Source organism: Suncus etruscus, chromosome 11 (assembly GCF_024139225.1).
Source record: "Suncus etruscus isolate mSunEtr1 chromosome 11, mSunEtr1.pri.cur, whole genome shotgun sequence".
Taxonomy (NCBI): Eukaryota; Metazoa; Chordata; class Mammalia; order Eulipotyphla; family Soricidae; genus Suncus; species Suncus etruscus.
Window position 1 is genome coordinate 83,787,065 of NC_064858.1, and position 19,864 is coordinate 83,806,928.

At 34.7% G+C, this 19,864-nt stretch overlaps 2 protein-coding genes and 1 pseudogene across 2 annotated transcripts in view; all 3 read right to left on the reverse strand.

Moving 5' to 3' along the window:
- The window catches only part of DNAJC14 (DnaJ heat shock protein family (Hsp40) member C14), a 1,080,043-nt gene that overhangs the window by 473,350 nt on the left and 586,829 nt on the right, over positions 1–19,864 (reverse strand). The window lies entirely within an intron of this gene.
- On the reverse strand, positions 1,192–2,133 carry LOC126023044 (olfactory receptor 6C2-like). The gene has a single exon (XM_049784098.1). It carries the CDS (start codon positions 2,128–2,130, stop codon positions 1,192–1,194), a length of 939 nt encoding a protein of 312 aa, XP_049640055.1. The 5' UTR covers positions 2,131–2,133.
- LOC126023047 (olfactory receptor 6C2-like) lies at positions 17,498–18,440 on the reverse strand (annotated as a pseudogene).

A 19,864-nucleotide genomic window follows, 5' to 3' on the forward strand; every position in this document is an offset into this window, starting at 1 on the left:
TATACTCATACTAGATAACATATATTTTTGAATAAAATTGTAAATTAGAGATAGAGTTATAAAATTATAATAAGAGCTTATATTATAATAACTGTGTTAATATAGCATGTATGATAGATAATATATTATATTATTGAATTAATATAACAAATGATATCATTTTTCATATCTGTAACCAAATAAAGAAGAATAAAAATATATTATGCAAATATTAATTAAATTAAACTGAAATTTTAATTTCCTATTCTTAATAGCAGTTAGGATTGCTAAATTGCATTCAAATGAACAGAGAATAAAGATGGAAATTGAAGTCTTAAATTATTTACTAGAATAAATAGATATAATAGTTATCTATAGAGCATTTACACAAAAGTAATAGCATTTACTGTTTTTATAATAAACACTTAGCGTTTTTAAGTACGGACAATATTCATGGACATAAAAATTATCAATAATTTTAAGAGTGAAGTCATGTCAAATAATTTTATAATCACAATGCTATAAAAGTATAATTTAACCATATAAAGAAAGCTGGAAAAGCCTCAAAGACAAAACAACAAGCTTCTCAACAATTGGGACAATTAAATTAAAGAATATTTTTAAGTCCCTGGAAACAAACTAAAACATGTTTTCATAACCCAGTGATGTAATAAGTATATTTAAATGATGATCTAAAAAGACAATTTAAAAAATATAAACCAATGCACATTGTCAAAAAAAAAAAAGCTAAAGGTCCCCAATGGGGAAAAGGTAATGGTGAAAAACAAAGGCAAGGAAAGTACAAAATGGTTGAATTATTGTGGATTTTTTACATAAATATATATAGAATTTAAATTTATATTCTATATAAATATAACATGATACATAGTATATGTAATATATGTGTATATATATATGTATATATATATATCCTGAAAACTACCAAAAATAGAGACAAATAATATAGAAATTAAAAGAAATATGCTTAAGGATCAAAATTTGGTATTCTGTTTTTTTGTTTGTTTGTTTTTCAGGCCACACCCGTTTGATGCTCAGGGGTTACTCCTGGCTAAGCGCTCAGAAATTGCCCCTGGCTTGGGGTGATCATATGGGACGCCCAGGGTTCGAACCACGGTCGCAACCTTTCTTTGGCTAGCGCTTGCAAGGCAGATACCTTACCTCTAGCGCCACCTCGCGGGCCCCAGTATTCTGTTAATTCTTTGAAAGAAACATAATTCTTTTGACTAAGTCATGAAAGGCTTGTTTCACTTGTTTGTTCCTCAGAGTATATATAAATGGGTTTAACATGGGAGAAATGGAAGTTGTGAGTATTGATACCCCTTTATTAATAGTCATTTCATTTTTTGCTGAAGGTTTAATGTAGATAAAGATGCAGCTGCCATAGGTGATGGAAACCACAATCATGTGGGAAGAACAGGTGGAAAAAGCTTTTGTCCTTTGCTGAGCAGAGGGGAATCCTAGAATTGTTTTAATGATATACAAGTAGGACAAAAACACACACACAAGTGTCACAATGAAAATTAATACAGAGCAAACAATAACCATCTGCTCTAAGAACCATGTATCTGAGCATGAGATTTCCAGTATTGGATTAGCATCACAAGCAAAGTGATCAATGGAATTTTTGTCACAAAATTCCAGATCCAATCCCATGAAAATTGGTGGCAAAATAATCAACAAAGTAGTTATCCAGCAGGAGAGGAGGAGCCTTTTGCACACTTTGTGGTTCATGATTATCATGTAATGCAGTGGCTTGCAAATGGCTACATATCGATCATAAGACATGGTGGCTAAGAGAAAAAATTCTGTTACTCCAAAAACATCTGTAAAAAATAGTTGACATGCACATGCATTATAGCTAATGGTTCTGTCACCTGTTGATAGACTGTATAAAAATCTAGGAATACAAGCAGAAGTGAATGAGATTTCTAAGAATGAAAAATTTTGGAGAAAAAGGTACATTGCAGTTTTAAGATGAGAATCCACTAAGGTGAGGATGATGATGGTCAGGTTTCCAATAGCACTCAACATGTAGGTGATAAGTAAAAATATAAAGAGTAGAATCTTTAGCTGAGGGTCATCTGTCAAACCCAGGAGGATAAAGCTGGTAATTGATGTATGATTTCTCATTCCTGACTTCTAACTTATTCCAGTTTGCCTATAAGATTAAAAGAAATAAGAACTGAGATGAGAAATATAGACACAAAAGAGTCTCACTCATCTATGGATTTTAAGAAAAATAAAAGACATTATTGTGATAATGCCCAGAGACCATAGATATAAGGGCTGAAGGACCTGCTCAGGATATGAAGCTCACAGTAAAGAGTTGGTCCCCTAACCACTGACACTATCATGACAATGTTAATGAGAGAAGTAGAAAGCCTGTCTCACATACAGGCAGGAGGTAAGGGACAGGGGAGATGTGGGACATTGTTGGTGGGAAAGTTTCACTGGTGAAGGGGATATTTTTTATGACTGAAACTCAACTAAACATGTTTGTAATCATGGTGCTTAAATAAAGATATTATTAAAATAAAAGAAAGAAGGGGCCGGAGAGATAGCACAGCAGTAGGGCATGCAATATGACAGTGGTTAGGATCCTGGCATCCCATATGGTCCCCCGAGCCTGCCAGGAGCTATTTCTGAGTATAGAGCTTGGAGTAACCCTCGAGCGCTACAGAGTGTGACCCCAAACCCAAAAATAAATAAATAAATAAATATTCTATAAAAATAATAAGTAAAAGAAAAAATTAAAGCTGCTTATCATTTGTATTGAGTCAATTTGATAACTACTGTTTAAATCTTTATGGTCTTAGCTCTGTTTCAATATAATTTGGTAGATATGACATATGATTTAAAATAACTAGCAAAAACGTGTTAATACATCCAATTTTGATAGTAGCACAGTATAAATGCTTACCCACACACAATACTAGCTCATCAATATCAAAAAAGACATAATATGCTTAGCTTCCTGCACATTGATGATTTTTCTCATTTAATATAACAAGACTAGAGAGTTAGTACAATGGATAAGATAATTGCCTCACAGCCAACCCTGATTGATCCCCAACATCACTTGTGGCCCATGGTACCCCACCAGGAGAAATCACTGAGTACAGAGCCAGGAGTAAGTCCCAAGCACAGCCAGATATGGCCAACTCACCCACCAAAATAAAAATGAATAAGTAATTTATCACCAAACTGATCTTATATTCTTTTGAATATTTCAACCCATAATTTTTAAATAATTTAAGGATTTTATACCTATTTCCCCTAATATTAATAAAATATATTTATTTTAACTTATACTTTATAATAGATTTATCATATTATTCTATTCCTAATGGTATTGTAAACCACAGAGCATCCTTTCTAAGAATTTCTCTATACTCATTAATTGAAAGCTTAGCATTTTATCATTTGCTTGAAGGATTTTTCATGAAAAATTTGAAAACACATGAAAGGTGGTGATGCCACAAGTGTTTTCATATGTGAAAGCACTTGAAAAATGTTCCATTTCACAGAAAAAAAAACAGTAATTAAGCTACAAAGAATTTTTAAAGTAACAAGTAGCATACATAGATTTTGTTGATAAGGCTTTGTACTTGAATCTATATAATGTTAAAACCAATATAACCTTAACAAAAATATTTTAAATCAACATTCGTTTTGCCATATCATACATTCAACAGAGAACATTAAAAATTGTTAAAAAAAAAAAAAACATTTTTTTCCTTGAGTAACAACTACCATGAAACTGAATTTCAGACCTTGAGTTAGTTCTACATAATATATACTCACAGATCTATATAAAGGTACATTGTTTTTTTCTTTTTTGTTTTTGTTTTTGTGCTGTACTTTGTAGAGCTCAGAGGTTATTCCTAGCTTTGCACTTAAGAATGACTCCTAGGTGACTCAGGGGACCATAGTGAATACCAGGAATTAAACACAGTTGTCCAAGTGCATTTTACTAATTTTACTAATTCTCTAGCTAAAAAATATATCATTTTTATATTGACTCAATTTTAATAATATTCTGACACCTAATTTTTGCCATATCCTAACTTTAATTTAGCAATTTAAGAAAAATCTTAAGTGGAGGAAGTATTTTGAGTGACTCTTAAATGACACCATAAAATAGCTACTCAGCAATTTAAAAAGACCTACACTGAGAAAAATAAAAAAACATTATAAACTAAGATTAAGGACTCTGAATTTCTACATACAGACCAAACACTACTGTAAGAGAGTTTTCTTAATTGAGTCAACTAACAATGCTAAGATCCTTTGAAATGATTTCATTCCCCTAAGTGAAATAGTTTTTCTTTAAACTTTTACTTAACAATAGTATGATAGTATAGAAAACCCAGTATGAAACCCAATATGGAAAACCCAGCTTGATCACCAATCAATATAGAGTGCCACAAGCACTGACAGAAGAAAGCACTGAGCAGCTCCAGGTGTGACTACAAAACTAAACAAAATTTCAATTAATGATGTAAATCTTTCAGTTAACTGTTTGAAAATGGGACTTTTAATTGGGGTAGAGAGTATTGGGTTTCCGAATCATATCTGGAGGTTCAGGAGGCTACATCTAGTATGTGCTAGGGGCTGCTTTGCAATGCACAAGAGATAATTGGTTTCACGGATCAAATATGCAGCATGCAAAACAAGCACCTTAACTCTTAAAATATCTCCAGCTAAACCAGTGTTTTTTGAGAGGAGTGAAAAATCTCTATTGACTACATGCTCTTTTTTTTTTTTTTTTCTGGTTTTTGGGCCACACCCGGCGGTGCTCAGGAGTTACTTCTGGCTGTCTGCTCAGAAATAGCTCCTGGCAGGCACGGGGGACCATATGGGACACCGGGATTCGAACCAACCACCTTTGGTCCTGGATCAGCTGCTTGCAAGGCAAACGCCGCTGTGCTATCTCTCCGGGCCCAACATGCTCATTTTTCATAATGAATAGCTCAGAGTTTGCTGGATCTTTAGAGAGATAGAAGATTGACCCTGATTATCAGATAATCAAGACACTCACAAGAATTTAAACAATATGCACACAATAATAAATATAAATAATAGAAGTAGCATAATAAACTGAATAATAGATTATATAGAAAAGCATCATACATACATACATATTCCTTTTATCAATCTTGAGATAGTTCCCACATGTCTCTGTACTTCAATTTTGGTACATCCAATTGGTGCCTTACAGGATTCAGATACTTTAGGTCAGTTCTTTCCTTCTAAATATTTTTAAATTAAGTTAATGATATCATTTTGTTTATGTTTACTTCTTAAGTCATACAAAGAGCTGAAGATGTTCAGAAATGCAAGATATAATAATTATATTAGTTGATCATTGTCCATTTTAGCCCTTTGACCCTTCTATTTTTAGGCTAGCTTCAGCCTAATTTATAAGCCTTTTCCTTTCAAAGACATTGACTAATTCAAATTTATAACTTGTTTTTACTACAAATATATTCACTATTCACACTTATGCAGTTTTGGTAAAGCATATGAAACTATTTCTATAATAGTTTTAGATTATTTAACTCTTAACACCATGAGAAAATTAAATGACTAAATAAATACATCTGTCTAGACTTCTTTGTGAACTATAGGCCACTCTGAACTATATGCTTATCCACACTCACCTCACAGCAGCTCTCTGATGGTCTGACTTATCTGATCATTTTATTTCTAACAAATGGTCAAGACTTTTCTATGAAAGCTTTTGTGTGGTTTTGAAAGTTAGTTACTACTTCAAGGTCTGTAGATCTACCAGAATTTCTGTCTGATTTGCAAAGATGTGTCTTCAGGACCTTCCCAGAGAAAATAAGACTTTTTCCAATAAGATAATGAGACTGATTACAATTTATTTGCCAATCTTGAAAACAAGTGTTTAAACACAAATCCTAAGTGAATTAGTTTCCCAAAGTCATTAATGAATCTTTCATGTAATCTTCAGCAAAGATCCTAAAACATGCCGCCTCAGGGACAGTATCCTCAGAGGATTAGATTCCACAGTGTCATTTAGCAGAGGTCTTATATTAAAATAAATCCTGAGAACAGATGAAGTGGCCCATAAAAGAAAATAAAGTTATTAATTAATTAATATATAATAAAATAACCATTTTACCCTGTCTTTTGTTCAATAACATCTCTAAGAGCTAGCAGATGCTAATAGAATACAATGAACTTTTTTCTTCCTGCAACATATTTTAATATATATTTAAATTGAATCACTGTAAGAAATAGTCATTCATGATTTTCAGTTATACAATGTTCTAACACCCATCCCTGCTCCACACCTGCAATATATTTTTACCTGCTAGTTATAAATAAAAATTAAATTAAGATTTCAAAATAGAAAAGTTATAGCCACAGTGAACATTTCATACTACACCTTTCAAGACGCTTTGGATATAAATAAATAAATAATTTCTTCGTTCACCAATATAAAGACATTCTGTGGAAGAAGAGGACTTCTCCCTATTTTAATGAATTTCTATGTTTACTTTGCATTATAACATAATAATATTTTGGCTGTTATAGAACTGGAAAATGAATGAATGAATATAATATATTAAATTCAAAACTGAAATGCCAGTGTTATATCCAAATATTAAGATAAAAATAAGTTTTAAATTATTTTGACAATTAAAATTGTCTAATAATTAAAATGATAAAATAATATTATTGAGTATATATCAATATTTATTTTTGAAATTTTCTATCATAATTTTAAATTAATCCAGGGACCTTAAACCTTGTGATATTTTATCTAATTTTCATAATGGTAAAATACTACCTTGAACTGATTTATGAACTGATCAATATTTTTTTTTTTTTTGGTTTTTGGGCCACACCCGGTAACGCTCAGGGGTTACTCCTGGCTATGCGCTAAGAAGTCGCTCCTGGCTTGGGGGACCATATGGGACGCCGGGGGATCGAACCGCGGTCCGTCTCCTAGGCTAGCGCAGGCAAGGCAGGCACCTTACCTCCAGCGCCACCGCCCGGCCCCCTGATCAATATTTTTATTATAAATTTACATTTTGTTTTTTCAAATAAAGTATAAGTGTGAAGCATAATGCCTTCATTACAAAAATCTATGCCTATTATATTTTTCCATGTAGTGAGCATTAAATTGTTGCTATATGTGATAAATTTTACAACATGTCTGTTAGGTATGCTGCAGATATTTGCCCAGTTTTCTGTTGATCTTTCATTTTGTTTTTCTATTTTCTTTTTTGTTTGTTTGTTTTTTGGTTGTTTTTTTGTTGTTGATGGTTTGCTTTTGTTTAGGGGCTACACCCGGTAACGCTCAGGAGTTATTCCTGACTATGCGCTCAAAAATCGCTCCTGGCTTGGGGAAACCATATGGGACTCCAGGGATCAAACTGAAGTTCGTCCTGGATCAGCAGCGTGCAAGGCAAAAGCTCTTCCACTACACTATCGCTCTGGCCTCTATTTTTGCTATTTTCTTGACAACGATTCTCACATTTCATTTAAGAAAAAAACTTAAATGTTCCTAATAGAACTTGTTTAATTTTTCTAATTTTCTACACACTTTATACATTTAAAGTTTTGTCTCTCTAAGGCTTTTTGTTTCACAACAAAATTAAATATTTCAATTAAACCTTTGATAATTTTCTCTCAAGTTATTCATAAATTTGACTTCTTAAGAAGATATATATGTCTTTGATAAACAGACCTATCAAATGAAATTTATCTATTTAAGAAGTTGGGGCTGAGCAAATAGCACAGCAGTAGGGCATTTGCCTTGCAGGCGGCCATTCTAGAAGGGACCTTGTTTAGATCCCCTGGAGTCCCATATGGTCCCTCAGCCAGGAGCAATTTCTGAGTCCATAGCCAGGAGTAAACCCTGGCTATGACAGGGCATGGCCCAAAAAGCAAAAATAAAATAAAATAAAATAAATAAAATAGAAAGAAAGAGAAGAGAAGAAAGAAAGAAAGAAAGAAAGAAAGAAAGAAAGAAGAAAGAAGAAAGAAAGAAAGAAAAGAAAGAAAGAAAGAAAAAGAAAGAAAGAAAGAAAGAAAGAAAGAAAGAAAGAAAAAAGAAAGAAAGAAAGAAAGAAAGAAAGAAAGAAAGAAAGAAAAAAGAAAAAGAAAGAAAGAAAGAAAGAAAGAAAGAAAGAAAGAAAGAAAGAAAGAAAAGAAAGAAAAAAGAAAGAAAAAGAAAGAAAGAAAAAGAAAAGAAAAAGGAGGGAGGGAGGAAGGGAGAGAGGGAGGGAGGGAGGGAGAGAGAGAGAGAGAGAGAGAGAGAGAGAGAGAGAGAAAGAAAGAAAGAAAATTGTCAGTACTGCCTGTGTGTGTCTGTCTACTGTCCTGTTGCATGAACCTCTTGGGAGTGGCTCTTGGAGAGGCTCCAGAAAACTCGCTCTCCCAGAGGCCAATTCTCAGGTGAGAACGCCAAGAAACTGCTCCATAACGTGAAAACCAGCTATACGCAGTAATTTGCAGAAGCCAGGTCCCCTGTTTGTGACATCAGGCTGGGAAAATCCACGAAACTACTCCTGCACAGTGGGGCACGACTGTTAAAAATTGTGAGTGCTGCCTGTGTGTGTCTGTCTACTGTCCTGTTGCGTGAACCTTTTGGGAGTGGGCCGAAAAGAGGCTCCAGAAGAGCACTTTGGCTCTGCTTCACTACTAGGCCCTTCACTCTTTCTAAGAAAAGAACACCATCACAACAAGAAGAAAAAAATCACACTAAGAACTGTGCTGGATCACTGAAGACCAGCATTTCTCTCCTGACTGTCTTCTCTGCTGTGTGCTCGGGCCTAAGATTTAATCTTGTGTGAGGCTTCATCCACGGAGGATTCCCCTCCCTTGGAGTCAAGTCGACCCATCCAGAAAGGGTGGAGCCAGAGGAGTGTGGCTGCCTGCATCATTTAGCAAATGAATACCACCACAACACGTAGAAAAACCCACAACACAAGTTTGACAATGGAGAAACAACGCAGGCCAGCATCAGACATAAAGAATGAAGATGACAATTCTGATGACCAGATCATGACCAACCAATTAATCAACCTCTCAGATAAGGACTTTAGACTACCAATATGGAAGATGCTCAGCGAACTCAAAGAAACCATGGATCAAGTTGAACAGAACACTAATAAGAACCAAGAAAATATGAAGACAAAAATCACAAAACTCCAAACTGAAATAACATGTCAACTAACATGCCTGAAAAGCTCAGTAAACGAAGTGAATGACAAAATGGATAAGCTCTGGGACAGAGTATCAGAAGCTGAGAATAGACTTGGTGCTGTGGAAGATGAGATAAATAATAATTCCATACCGCAGGAGAGATTGGAAAAAAACTTAAAGCAAATGAACAGACAATGAAAAAATTAGTCAAAGAATGGGAACAGATGAAAATAGAAGTCTATGATAAGATCAACAGAAGCAACTTAAGAATCATCGGAGTCCCAGAGACCCAGGAAGAAAATTTCCAGGAAGAATCAACGGTCAAGAACATCATTAAAGAGAAACTTCCAGAGCTAAAGAATATATGTGATCAAATCCTGCATGCTCGAAGAGTACCAACCAAAAGAGACCCCAGAAAAAATACCCCAAGACACATCCTAGTCACAATGACGAATCCCACAAATAGAGACAGAATTCTGAAAACAGCAAAATCAAAACGGGAAATTACATTCAAGGGAGCATCCTTGAGATTTACAGCAGACCTGTCACCAGAAACACTCAAGGCCAGAAAGCAGTGGTGGGATATTGTGACAAGACTGAATGAAATGAATGCTTCACCTAGAATACTGTACCCAGCAAAACTCACTTTCCAGTTTGACAGAAGAATACATGGTTTCACAGACAAAAAACAGCTCAGATACTTTACAGACTCAAAACCAGTCTTAAAAGATAAACTGAAAGACCTAATTTAAGACAAAAGTCACACCAAATTTCAATATAAAGATGGCATTAAATCCCAGGACAATTCTTGGAATAATGTTCAGTGGAAAAAATTCAATAGAAAGCCTGTCTAGAGTACAGGCAGGGGTGGGGTGGGGAAGAGGGAGATTTGGAACATTGGTGATGGGAATGTTGCACTGGTGAGGGGGAGAATGTTCTTTACATTACTGAAACCCAACCATAAGGTGTTTAAATAAAGATATTAAAAAAGTATAAGAGATCAGAGATGGACATTTCTTATGTATTCAATGTATATGTACACCAGGAAGACATCACACTCTCAAACATGTATGCAGTCAGTGACAAGCCTAGGCATTTGTCATAGACCTTGGGGCATCTCTCATAAAAAGGATTGAGATATTTGTCAGTCTTGCCTGAAAGGTTCCCGTGAACACCAGCAGCATGTACATCTCCAGCACCTTGGGTCTGATAGATGGCACCTGATAGGACTGTTGAAGAACTGAGTAATTGGAGATCTTAATAGATATGTTTGTTTGTCTGGCTATTATATATTATTTTCCTGTGAGTTTAGACTATATTCACATCTTATTTTAAGGCCCTAATCCCACTGTGGGTTAAACCAGTTTTAATTTCCGGGATTTTAAATGATATAAATTTGATGGCAATAATGATATACCATATTTTACGGCATATTAGACAATTGTAAATATATTTTTCTTGTTAAAATACAGGGTTTGGGCTATATTCATTGTATAAGACTACATTTTCATTATCACAAACCAAATGGAAAATATTTATATTAATATCTTTATTTAAACACCTTGATTAAAAATATGATTGTAGTTGGGTTTCAGTCATGTAAAGAACACCCCCTTTCACCAGTGCAACATTACCACCACCAATGTCCCAAATCTTCCTCCTCCCCACCCCACCCTCACCTCTACTCTAGACAGGCTTTCCACTTCTCTCATTCATTCACATTGTTAGGATAGTTCTCAATGTAGTTATTTATCTAACTACACTCATAACTCTTTGTGGTGAGCTTCGTGAAGTGAGCTGGAACTTCCAGCACACCTCTCTTTTGTCTCTGAAAATTATTGCAAGAATGTCTTTCATTTTTCTTAAAACCCATATATAAGTGAGACTATTCTGTGTTTATATCTATCCCCCTGACTTGTTTCATTCAGCATAATAGATTCCAAGTAAATTCATATATAGAAAATTTTTATGACTTCATCTTTTCTGATGGCTGCATAATAATCCATTGTGTATATGTACCACAGTTTCTTTAGCCATTCATCTGTTGAAGGGCATATTGGTTATTTCCACAGTTTGGCTATAGTAAATAGCACAGCAATGAGTATAAGTGTGAGGAAGGGATCTTTATATTGTATTCTTGTGTTCCTAGGGTATATCCCTAGGAGTGGTATAGCTGGATCGAATGGGAGCTCAATATCCAGGTTTTGTAGAAATCTCCATATTGCTTTCCACAAAGGTTAGACCAGACGGCATTTCCACCAGCAGTGAAGAAGAGTTCCCTTCTCTCCACATCCCCGCCAGCAATGCTTGTTCTCATTCTTTGTGATGTGTGCCAATCTCTGTGGTGTGAAATGGTACCTCATAGTTGTTTTGATTTGCATCTCTCTGATGACGAGTGATATGGAGCATTTTCTAATGTGCCTTTTGGCCACATGTATTTCTTCTTTATGAAAATGTCTGTTCATTTCTTCTCCCCATTTTTGATGGAATTAGATGTTTTTTTCTTGTAAAGTTCTGTCAGTGCTTGTATATTTTGGATATTAGACCCTTATTTGATGGGTATTGGGTGAATAGTTACTCACACTCAGTGGGTGGCTCTTGTATCTTGGGCACTATTTTTTTGAGGTGCAGAAGCTTCTCAGATTAATATATTCCCATCTGTTTAACTCACTTCCACTTGTTTGGAGAGTGCTGTTTCCTTCTTAAAGAAGCCTTTAGTCTCAATGTCATAGATTGTTTTACCTAAATGTATTTCTATATACCTTATGGTTTCAAGTCTAATATCAAGTTCTTTAATCCATTTTGATTTTATCTTCATACATGGTGTTAGCTGGGGGACTGAGTTCACTTTTTTGCAAGTGGCTAACCAATTGTGCCAACACCATTTGTTGAAAAGGCTGTCCTTGCTCTATTTAGGACTTCTTGCTCTTTTATCAAAAATTAGGTGATTGTATGTCTGGGGAACATCCTCTGAGTACTCAAGTCAATTCCATTGATCTGAGGGTCTGTTTTTATTCCAATACTATGATGTTTTAATAACTAGCTTTGTAATACACTTTAAAGTTGGGGGAAGTAATGCCTCCCATACTCCTTTTCCCAAGGAGTGCTTTAATAACTAGCTTTGTAATACACTGTAAAGTTGGGGGAAGTAATGCCTCCCATACTCCTTTTCCCAAGGAGTGCTTTAAGTATTTGAGGGTGTGTATTTTTCCAAATTCATTTCAGAAGTTTTTGATCCACTTCTTTGAAGAATGTCATGGGTATCTTTAGAGGAATTGCATTAAATCTGTACAATGCTTTTGGGGAGTATTGCCATTTTAATGATGTTAATCCTGCCAATTTATGAACAGGGTATGTGTTTCCATTTCCGTGTGTCCTCTCTTATTTGTTGAAGCAGTGTTTTATAGTTTTCTTTGTATAGGTACTTCATGTCTTCAGTCAAGTTGACTCCAAAATATTTGAGTTTGTGTGGCACTAATGTGAATGGGGTTGTTTTCTTAATATCTATTTCTTTCCTATCATTATTGTCATATAAAAAGACTATTGATTTTTGTGTGCTAATTTTGTAGCCTGCCACCTTGCTATATGAATCTATTGTTTCTAGAAGTTTTTTGGTAGAGTGTTTAGGGTTTTCTAAGTAGAGTATTATGTCATGTGCAAACAGTGAGAGCCTGACTTCTTCCTTTCCTATCTGAATTCCTTTGATATCTTTTTCTTGCATAATTGCTATAGCAAGGACTTCCAATACTATGTTGAATAGCAGTGGTGAGAGAGAACAGCCCTGTCTTGTAAACAAAATTTAGAAGAAAGGCTTTAGTTTTTCTTCATCGAGGATGATATTTGTCATTTGCTTGTGGTAGATGGCCTTAACTATATTGAGAAATGTTCCTTTCAATCCCATCTTGCTAAGATTTTATCAAGAATGGGTGTTGGGTCTTATCAAATGCTTTCTCTGCATCTATTGATATTATCATGTGATTTTTATTTTTCTTGGTGTTGATGTTGTGTATTATGTTGATAGATTTATGAATGTTAAACCATCCTTGCATTCCTTGGATGAAACCTACTTGATCATACTGAATGATCTTCCTGATGAGGCATTGGATCCTATTTGCCAGGATTTTGTTGAGTATCTTTGCATCTGTGTTCATCAGGGTTATAGGTCTGTAATTTTTTTTGTCAGCATCTCTGTCTGGTTTTGGTATCAAGGTGATGTTGGCTTCATAAAAGATATTTGGAAGTGTACCAGTTTTTTCTATTTCAGGGATAGATTCTGGCCAGCATTTGGTAGTAGTTCCTCTTAAAAGGTTTGAAAAAATTTATTAGTGAATCCATCTGGGCTGGGCTTTTGTTTTGGGGCAGACATTTGATTACCGTTTTAATTTCCTCAATGGTGATGGGATGCTTAGATAAGCTACATCATCCTTATTCAATCGTGGAAGGTTATGGCAGTCCAAGATAATCCATTTCTTCCAAATCTCATATTTGGTGGAACAGAGTTTCTCAAAGTGGTCTCTGATTACCCTTTGAATCTCTGCAACATCTGTAGTGATCTCCCCCCTTTCATTTTTAATCAAGTTTCTTTCTCTCTTTGTGAGTTTTGCCAATAGTCTATCAATCTTGTTTATTTTTTCAAAGAATCAACTTCTGCTTTCGTTGATCTTTTGGATTGTTCTTTGGGTTTTCAATTAATTGATTTCTGCTCTCAGCTTTATTCTTTCCTTCTGTCTCCCTATTTTTGGTTTCTTTTGTTGAACATTTTCCAATTTTATGAGCCTCATCATTAGGCTATTGAGGGATGCCCCTTCTTCCTTCCTGATGTGTGCTTGCAAAGCTATAATTTTTCCTCTCAGTACTACTTTTGCTGTGTCCCATAGATTCTGAAAGCTTGTCTTCATTGTCATTTGTTTCCAGGAAAGTTTTGATTTCCTCTCTGATTTCAATTCGGACCCACTGATTGTTCAGTAGCAGGCTGTTTAATTTCCAATTATTAACATTCTTCTTCTGTATCCCTTTGTAGTTCACATATAATCTCAGAGCCTTGTGGTCAGCGATGGTAGCATGCAAAATTTCTGTCCTCTTGATTTTATAGAGGTATGTTTTATGTGCCAGCATGTGGTATATTCTGGAGAATGATTCATATATATTAGAGAAGAATGTGCATCCAGGTTTCTGGGGATGGAGTATTCTATATATATTTACTAGGCCACATTTCTCTTTTCAGGGCTAGTATATTTTTGTTGAGTTTCAGTTTGGTTGGCCTATCAAGTGTTTGCAGGGCTGTGTTTAGGTCTCCAATAATTATTGGATATGTCCAATAATTATTATTGATATCCTCTTTCAAATTTGTCAATAATTGTATTAGATAATTTGCTGGTCTCTCATTGGATGCATATATGTTTAGTAGTATGATTTCTTTATGTTGCACATATCCCTTGATTAGTACAAAGTGTTCATCTTTTTTCCCTTACAGCTTTTCTTAAGTAAACAGTACACAATATAATAAGTAAAACTATTATTTTAGCAAAACAATTGGCATTTCTAAGAAATAAATAAGAATCCTCTACTACTTTGCTTGACAAGTAATGTAAAGACCTCAAATTCACACAAAAAAACCCTCAAAAGAAGCCATAATTGACTTAGTCATTTTCTAAGTTCCTTGACAGTTAATTATATTCTTTTTTACATACCAATACATTTATTATTTATAATTCTGAGCCTGAACTTCGGTCATTTAAATATTAGAAGCTGTGGGAATTGAATGTTCTTGCTGGGATTTCTGGCAGAAAGAGAAAACCAGATTGGAGTGAGTCTGCCTGTCCCAGTCTGAACAGGGCCCAGAGTGTTAGTTCAAAGACTGCTGTACTTTGGAATTTTGTCAGCTTGGCATCTCTTCTGAGGTTACATGTGGAACAGTAAAGCCATTATATTGCAAAGGATCTCGAACATGGATGAACTTTTCAGGACTTCAGTAGGGTAACACTCAATCTGCCATGCTCCAACGATGCCCCAGATTTTTCAGTGACTAACCTCAGAAAAGAAAATAAGCCAATGAAACTCATAAATACACTGATCTTTAGACTGAAAACCCTGGGGCCTCCTCCTGTACTACATGAAACTCAAGCAGCCATGTCCACATCCCTCAGCTTCTAGCATATAACTACTTTGTTTGTTTGTTTGGTTTTTGGTTTTTGATCCACACCCAGCAGTGCTCAGGGGTTACTCCTTGCTGTCTGCTCAGAAATAGCTCCTGGCAGGCACGGGGGACCATATGAGACACCGGGATTCGAACCAACCACCTTGGTCCTGGATCGGCTGCTTGCAAGGCAAACGCTGCTGTGCTCTCTCTCTGGGCCCTAGCATATAACTACTTAGTTTTATATTTTTTTAGAAATCTCAATATATGCCAAGCCTATAAATAATTCCAGTTCTACAGCTCCTGGAGCACAACACCACTTATATCACCACAAAACACCTCCCAGTTCCACAATGTTGACAGCTCAGTAAGTACACAGCAAATTAGATAGAAAGTAGTACAGACGCCCACTAATTTCAATTGTAAAAAAAAATAGCAAAGAAGGCACAACTAGCAACAAACAAATCACTATGCCTTCATGCAAAGACTTTAATAATACCATTGCAAGAAATAACAATTTCCACAATTTGTTTTACTGACCAAATTTTTTTGTTAATTCCACTGACTAACAAGCAATAAAAAATAAGTTAATTTGTACCTGTTAAGGGGGAAAGCTTGGAGAACAAGTGGGAAACTAGAAAAAGATGGGTGGGAAACTAAAAAAAGGAAAGATTGGTGTTAGAAGAGTGAATGCTTGAAACAAATGTATTATTAATCACTTTGTAAACCATAGTGCTGAATAAAGTTTTCTAGCATTCTAAGTTAAAAAAATTAGTTAGAAAAAATAAGAAGTTTTCTCTGTGGTATATATACACAATGGAATATTATGCAGCTGTCAGGAGAGATGAAGTCATGAAATTTTCCTATAAATGGATGTACACGGAATCTATTATGCTGAGTGAAATAAGTCAGAGAGAGAGAGAAAAACGCAGAATGGTCTCACTCATCTATGGGTTCTAAGAAAAATGAAAGACATTCTTGCAATAATAATTTTCAGACACAAAAGAGAAAAGAGCTGGAAGTTCCAGCTCACAACAGGAAGCTCACCACAAAGAGTGATGAGTTTAGTTAGAGAAATAACTACATTTTGAACTGTCCTAATAATGAGAATGTATGAGGGAAATGGAGAGCCTGTTTAGAGTACAGGCGGGGGTCGGGTGGGGAGGAGGGAGACTTGGGACATTGGTGATGGGAATGTTGCACTGGTGATGGGTGGTGTTCTTTACATGACTGAAACCCAAACACAATCATGTATGTAACCAAGATGTTTAAATAAAAAATTACAAAAAAAAGAAAAAGAAAAAATAAGTTTTCTAACTCTGATTGTGAGCATTTTACACTCAATATTTTTATTCCAGAAAATATTGAAGAACTTGAGAACATTGACAAACAAAAAGACCAATTGTCATCTCACCATTAACATCATTGTGAAGTTACACATATCTTATCATTTGTCTGTCCTTGTTTTTAATACATCAATATAAAAAAGACAATCTATAATTAGGGCACATATACATTTTATTGAGAGGTAGAACTGTTAAATCAGACATAAAGTTAAAAATTATTGTATTTCCTAAAACTAAATGTACTTAGCCTAGTTAAAAAAGAGACTTTGATACCAGGTGTCTTGAAAAATTAAAGCTAGAGCAAGAGAGGTAATATGGAGATTGATGAACATCTGTACATGTGACCAATATTGCTATACTATCTGGCACTGCATATGGTCCCCTGAGCATCACTAAAAATAATCCTTTAGCAGGATCCTTGAGCACCGTGAAGTGTGGCTATAAACAAAAAATGTGAAAAGAGAGAAAAAATAAAGAAAGTAAGGAAGAAAAGGAGTGACTGAAAATTAATTAAAAAATAACAATTAAAAAGTAAGCTTTAGTAAAATCTATATGAATGTGGTCCCAGTCATCCACTGTTTCCTAAAAATCATTCTTTATATATTTTCACAATGTATTACCTGGATTGAACCAGAGAAAGAAACAAACACTCTGGATATGGGTTTGTATTAGGAAGAAGTATGCAAAAATTATAATTAAGACCATAGTAAATCACTTTATAAAAAGATAAAATGCAAATTGAGGAACTATTTTATATTAGTTGTGTGGCTTCAAATATGACCTATATTCCATTTGAAACACATATTTTAATGCATTCAGAGTATTCTGTACACTATTTATTTAAATATAATATAAATTCTTTCAAAATGTTGTGAAAAGATTGCTTAACTTGTTTATTTCTCAGAGTGTAAATGAAGGGGTTCAACAAAGGGGCAACAGATGTGGCAAGCAGAGAAACTGTCTTATTTATGGCCACTTCATCCTTAGCTGAAGGCTTGACATATATAAACATTACACTGCTATAACTGAGGCTAACCACAATCAAGTGAGAAGAACAGGTGGAGAAAGCTTTCTTCCTTTGCTGAACAGAGGGCAATTGTAGAATCATCCTAATGATGCATGCATAGGATATAACCACACACACAAGAGTCACTATGAAAGTTAGAGCAGCAAAAATCATGACCAGCTGCTCTATGAGCGAAGTATCTGAACATGAATTCTTCAGAACTGGAGAAGCATCACAGAAATAATGATCAATACCAGAGGCACAAAATTCCAGATGAAGAGCCAGAGAAAGGGGTGGAAAAACAACTAATAAACCACAGGCCCAGCAACAGATGATGAGAATCCTGCAGACTCTTCTGTTTATAATGGTCACATAATGTAGGGGTTTGCAGATAGCCACATAGCGATCATAGGGCATCACTGCCAAGAGGAAAAAGTCTGTAACTCCAAAGAGGACAACAAAAAAGATTTGAATAAAACAGGCCTTGACAGAGATGGTCTTATCCCCACTTAAAATAATATGCAGATATTTGGGAACACAGGTTGTGGTGAGTGAGATTTCTAAGAAAGAAAAAATTTTGAAGAAAAAAATACATGGCTGTTTTTAAATGAGAATCCACCAAGATGAGAAATATTATGGTCAAATTCCCAATTATACTTAACAAGTATGCAATAAACATATAGATACAAATAAAAATCTCTAGTTTAGGGTCATTTGTCAATCCCAGTATGATGAATGTAGTGAGAGAAGAATGGTTCCTCATCACTGACTTCACTGTACAGCCCAATCTTCATATAAAATTCACAAAACTTGAATCTGAAGAGTCATATGAAAATATGGCATGATCAAATACTGATCATAGTAATCAATTATACTCATTCATAGTGTTCTTTCTAAAATCAATAAATAAAATTATTCCATCAACTCCACTAAATTTGTACTAAGAAGGCTAATGTATCACATAGCTATGGGAACCAGCTGTGTGCATTCAGTTCACTTCTCTTTCATGTGCTAGATGAGCAATTTTGGACAGCATTTAAACTATATAGACCCCCAATTTCCTACTTTTATGTTTAGGCCAATGATAATATTAAATCATAAAACTAGCATAAGTTATAAGATATATTATGCAACACGATTCTCATATGGCTCAATTTCATTTATTTTCTGGAGACAAATTCAGTCACCTCAGGAAGGAATTTATCAATAATATAACATTATTTATTCTCTACTTTTGCATCATTGATCCTTTTACTAGTCTCTATTAGCTTCATTAGATATATGTATGTTTTACTCTGGTCTGCATTATTGAATTACATAAATATTTCTATTGGAGATTATACTTCTATTATGTACCTTTCTATAGGTTCACAGAGTTCGGTGGAAGGACAAAAATTCAAGCTACAATTGTGAATTCATTACTCCTAAAATTTGTATGTAAAAATAAATATATACACAGATTCACATGCTCTTGTATCCTGTTGTATTGTTTATGAAAATGCCCGCTTCCTAAACCTACTGAAATTGCTAAGAAAAATAGCTCAGACTTCAATCTGTTTCCCACTTAAGTAAAACAAAGCACCCTCAAACATGGCCTTCTCCCAAACTTTTGCACAATAGGACTATACTAGTGAGTAAAATCTTGTTACTACAAAAGTTATAAAATGCTCAGATATACAGTGGTATTTGTCATGAAGTCCACAGAACTAACTTGAAAGGACAGTATGCTGAATTAAAATTTTGAACAGAGTGATTATAAAAAATAACAATTAATTATAAGCCACCAAAAATAGAAAATCATAAGTTCATTAGCAGTCAAATAGTCAGTTAACCTGATAAAGAAAGGTTCTAACTTATAGTAGAATGTAAGGAACCTGAACGTAGATGGCAAGACATGGTTGAAGTTGGAAGTTGTCCTTTTAAAATCACTACAGTAAGAACTACATCAGGAGTAAAAACGTTTAAAAAGATTAATCAATAAAACTTTAGTTGCAGGATTGTATAGCTTTAAGGCATATCTCAGAGAGAGCTTATTTAAGGCAAGACAAGTAGAGTGATTATACAATGGATAAATGGAAAAACTTTAGTCAGTAATCAGATGTGTCACTCTGCGAATAGCATATAGTCTATATCAAACTACAGCTAAGAATGAATCACCTGGGGCCGGGCGGTGGCGCTGGAGGTAAGGTGCCT

Excerpts from the sequence above, each read along its gene's own strand:
- LOC126023044 (XM_049784098.1), bottom strand. The coding sequence starts at position 2,130 with ATGAGAAATCATACATCAATTACCAGCTTTATCCTCCTGGGTTTGACA.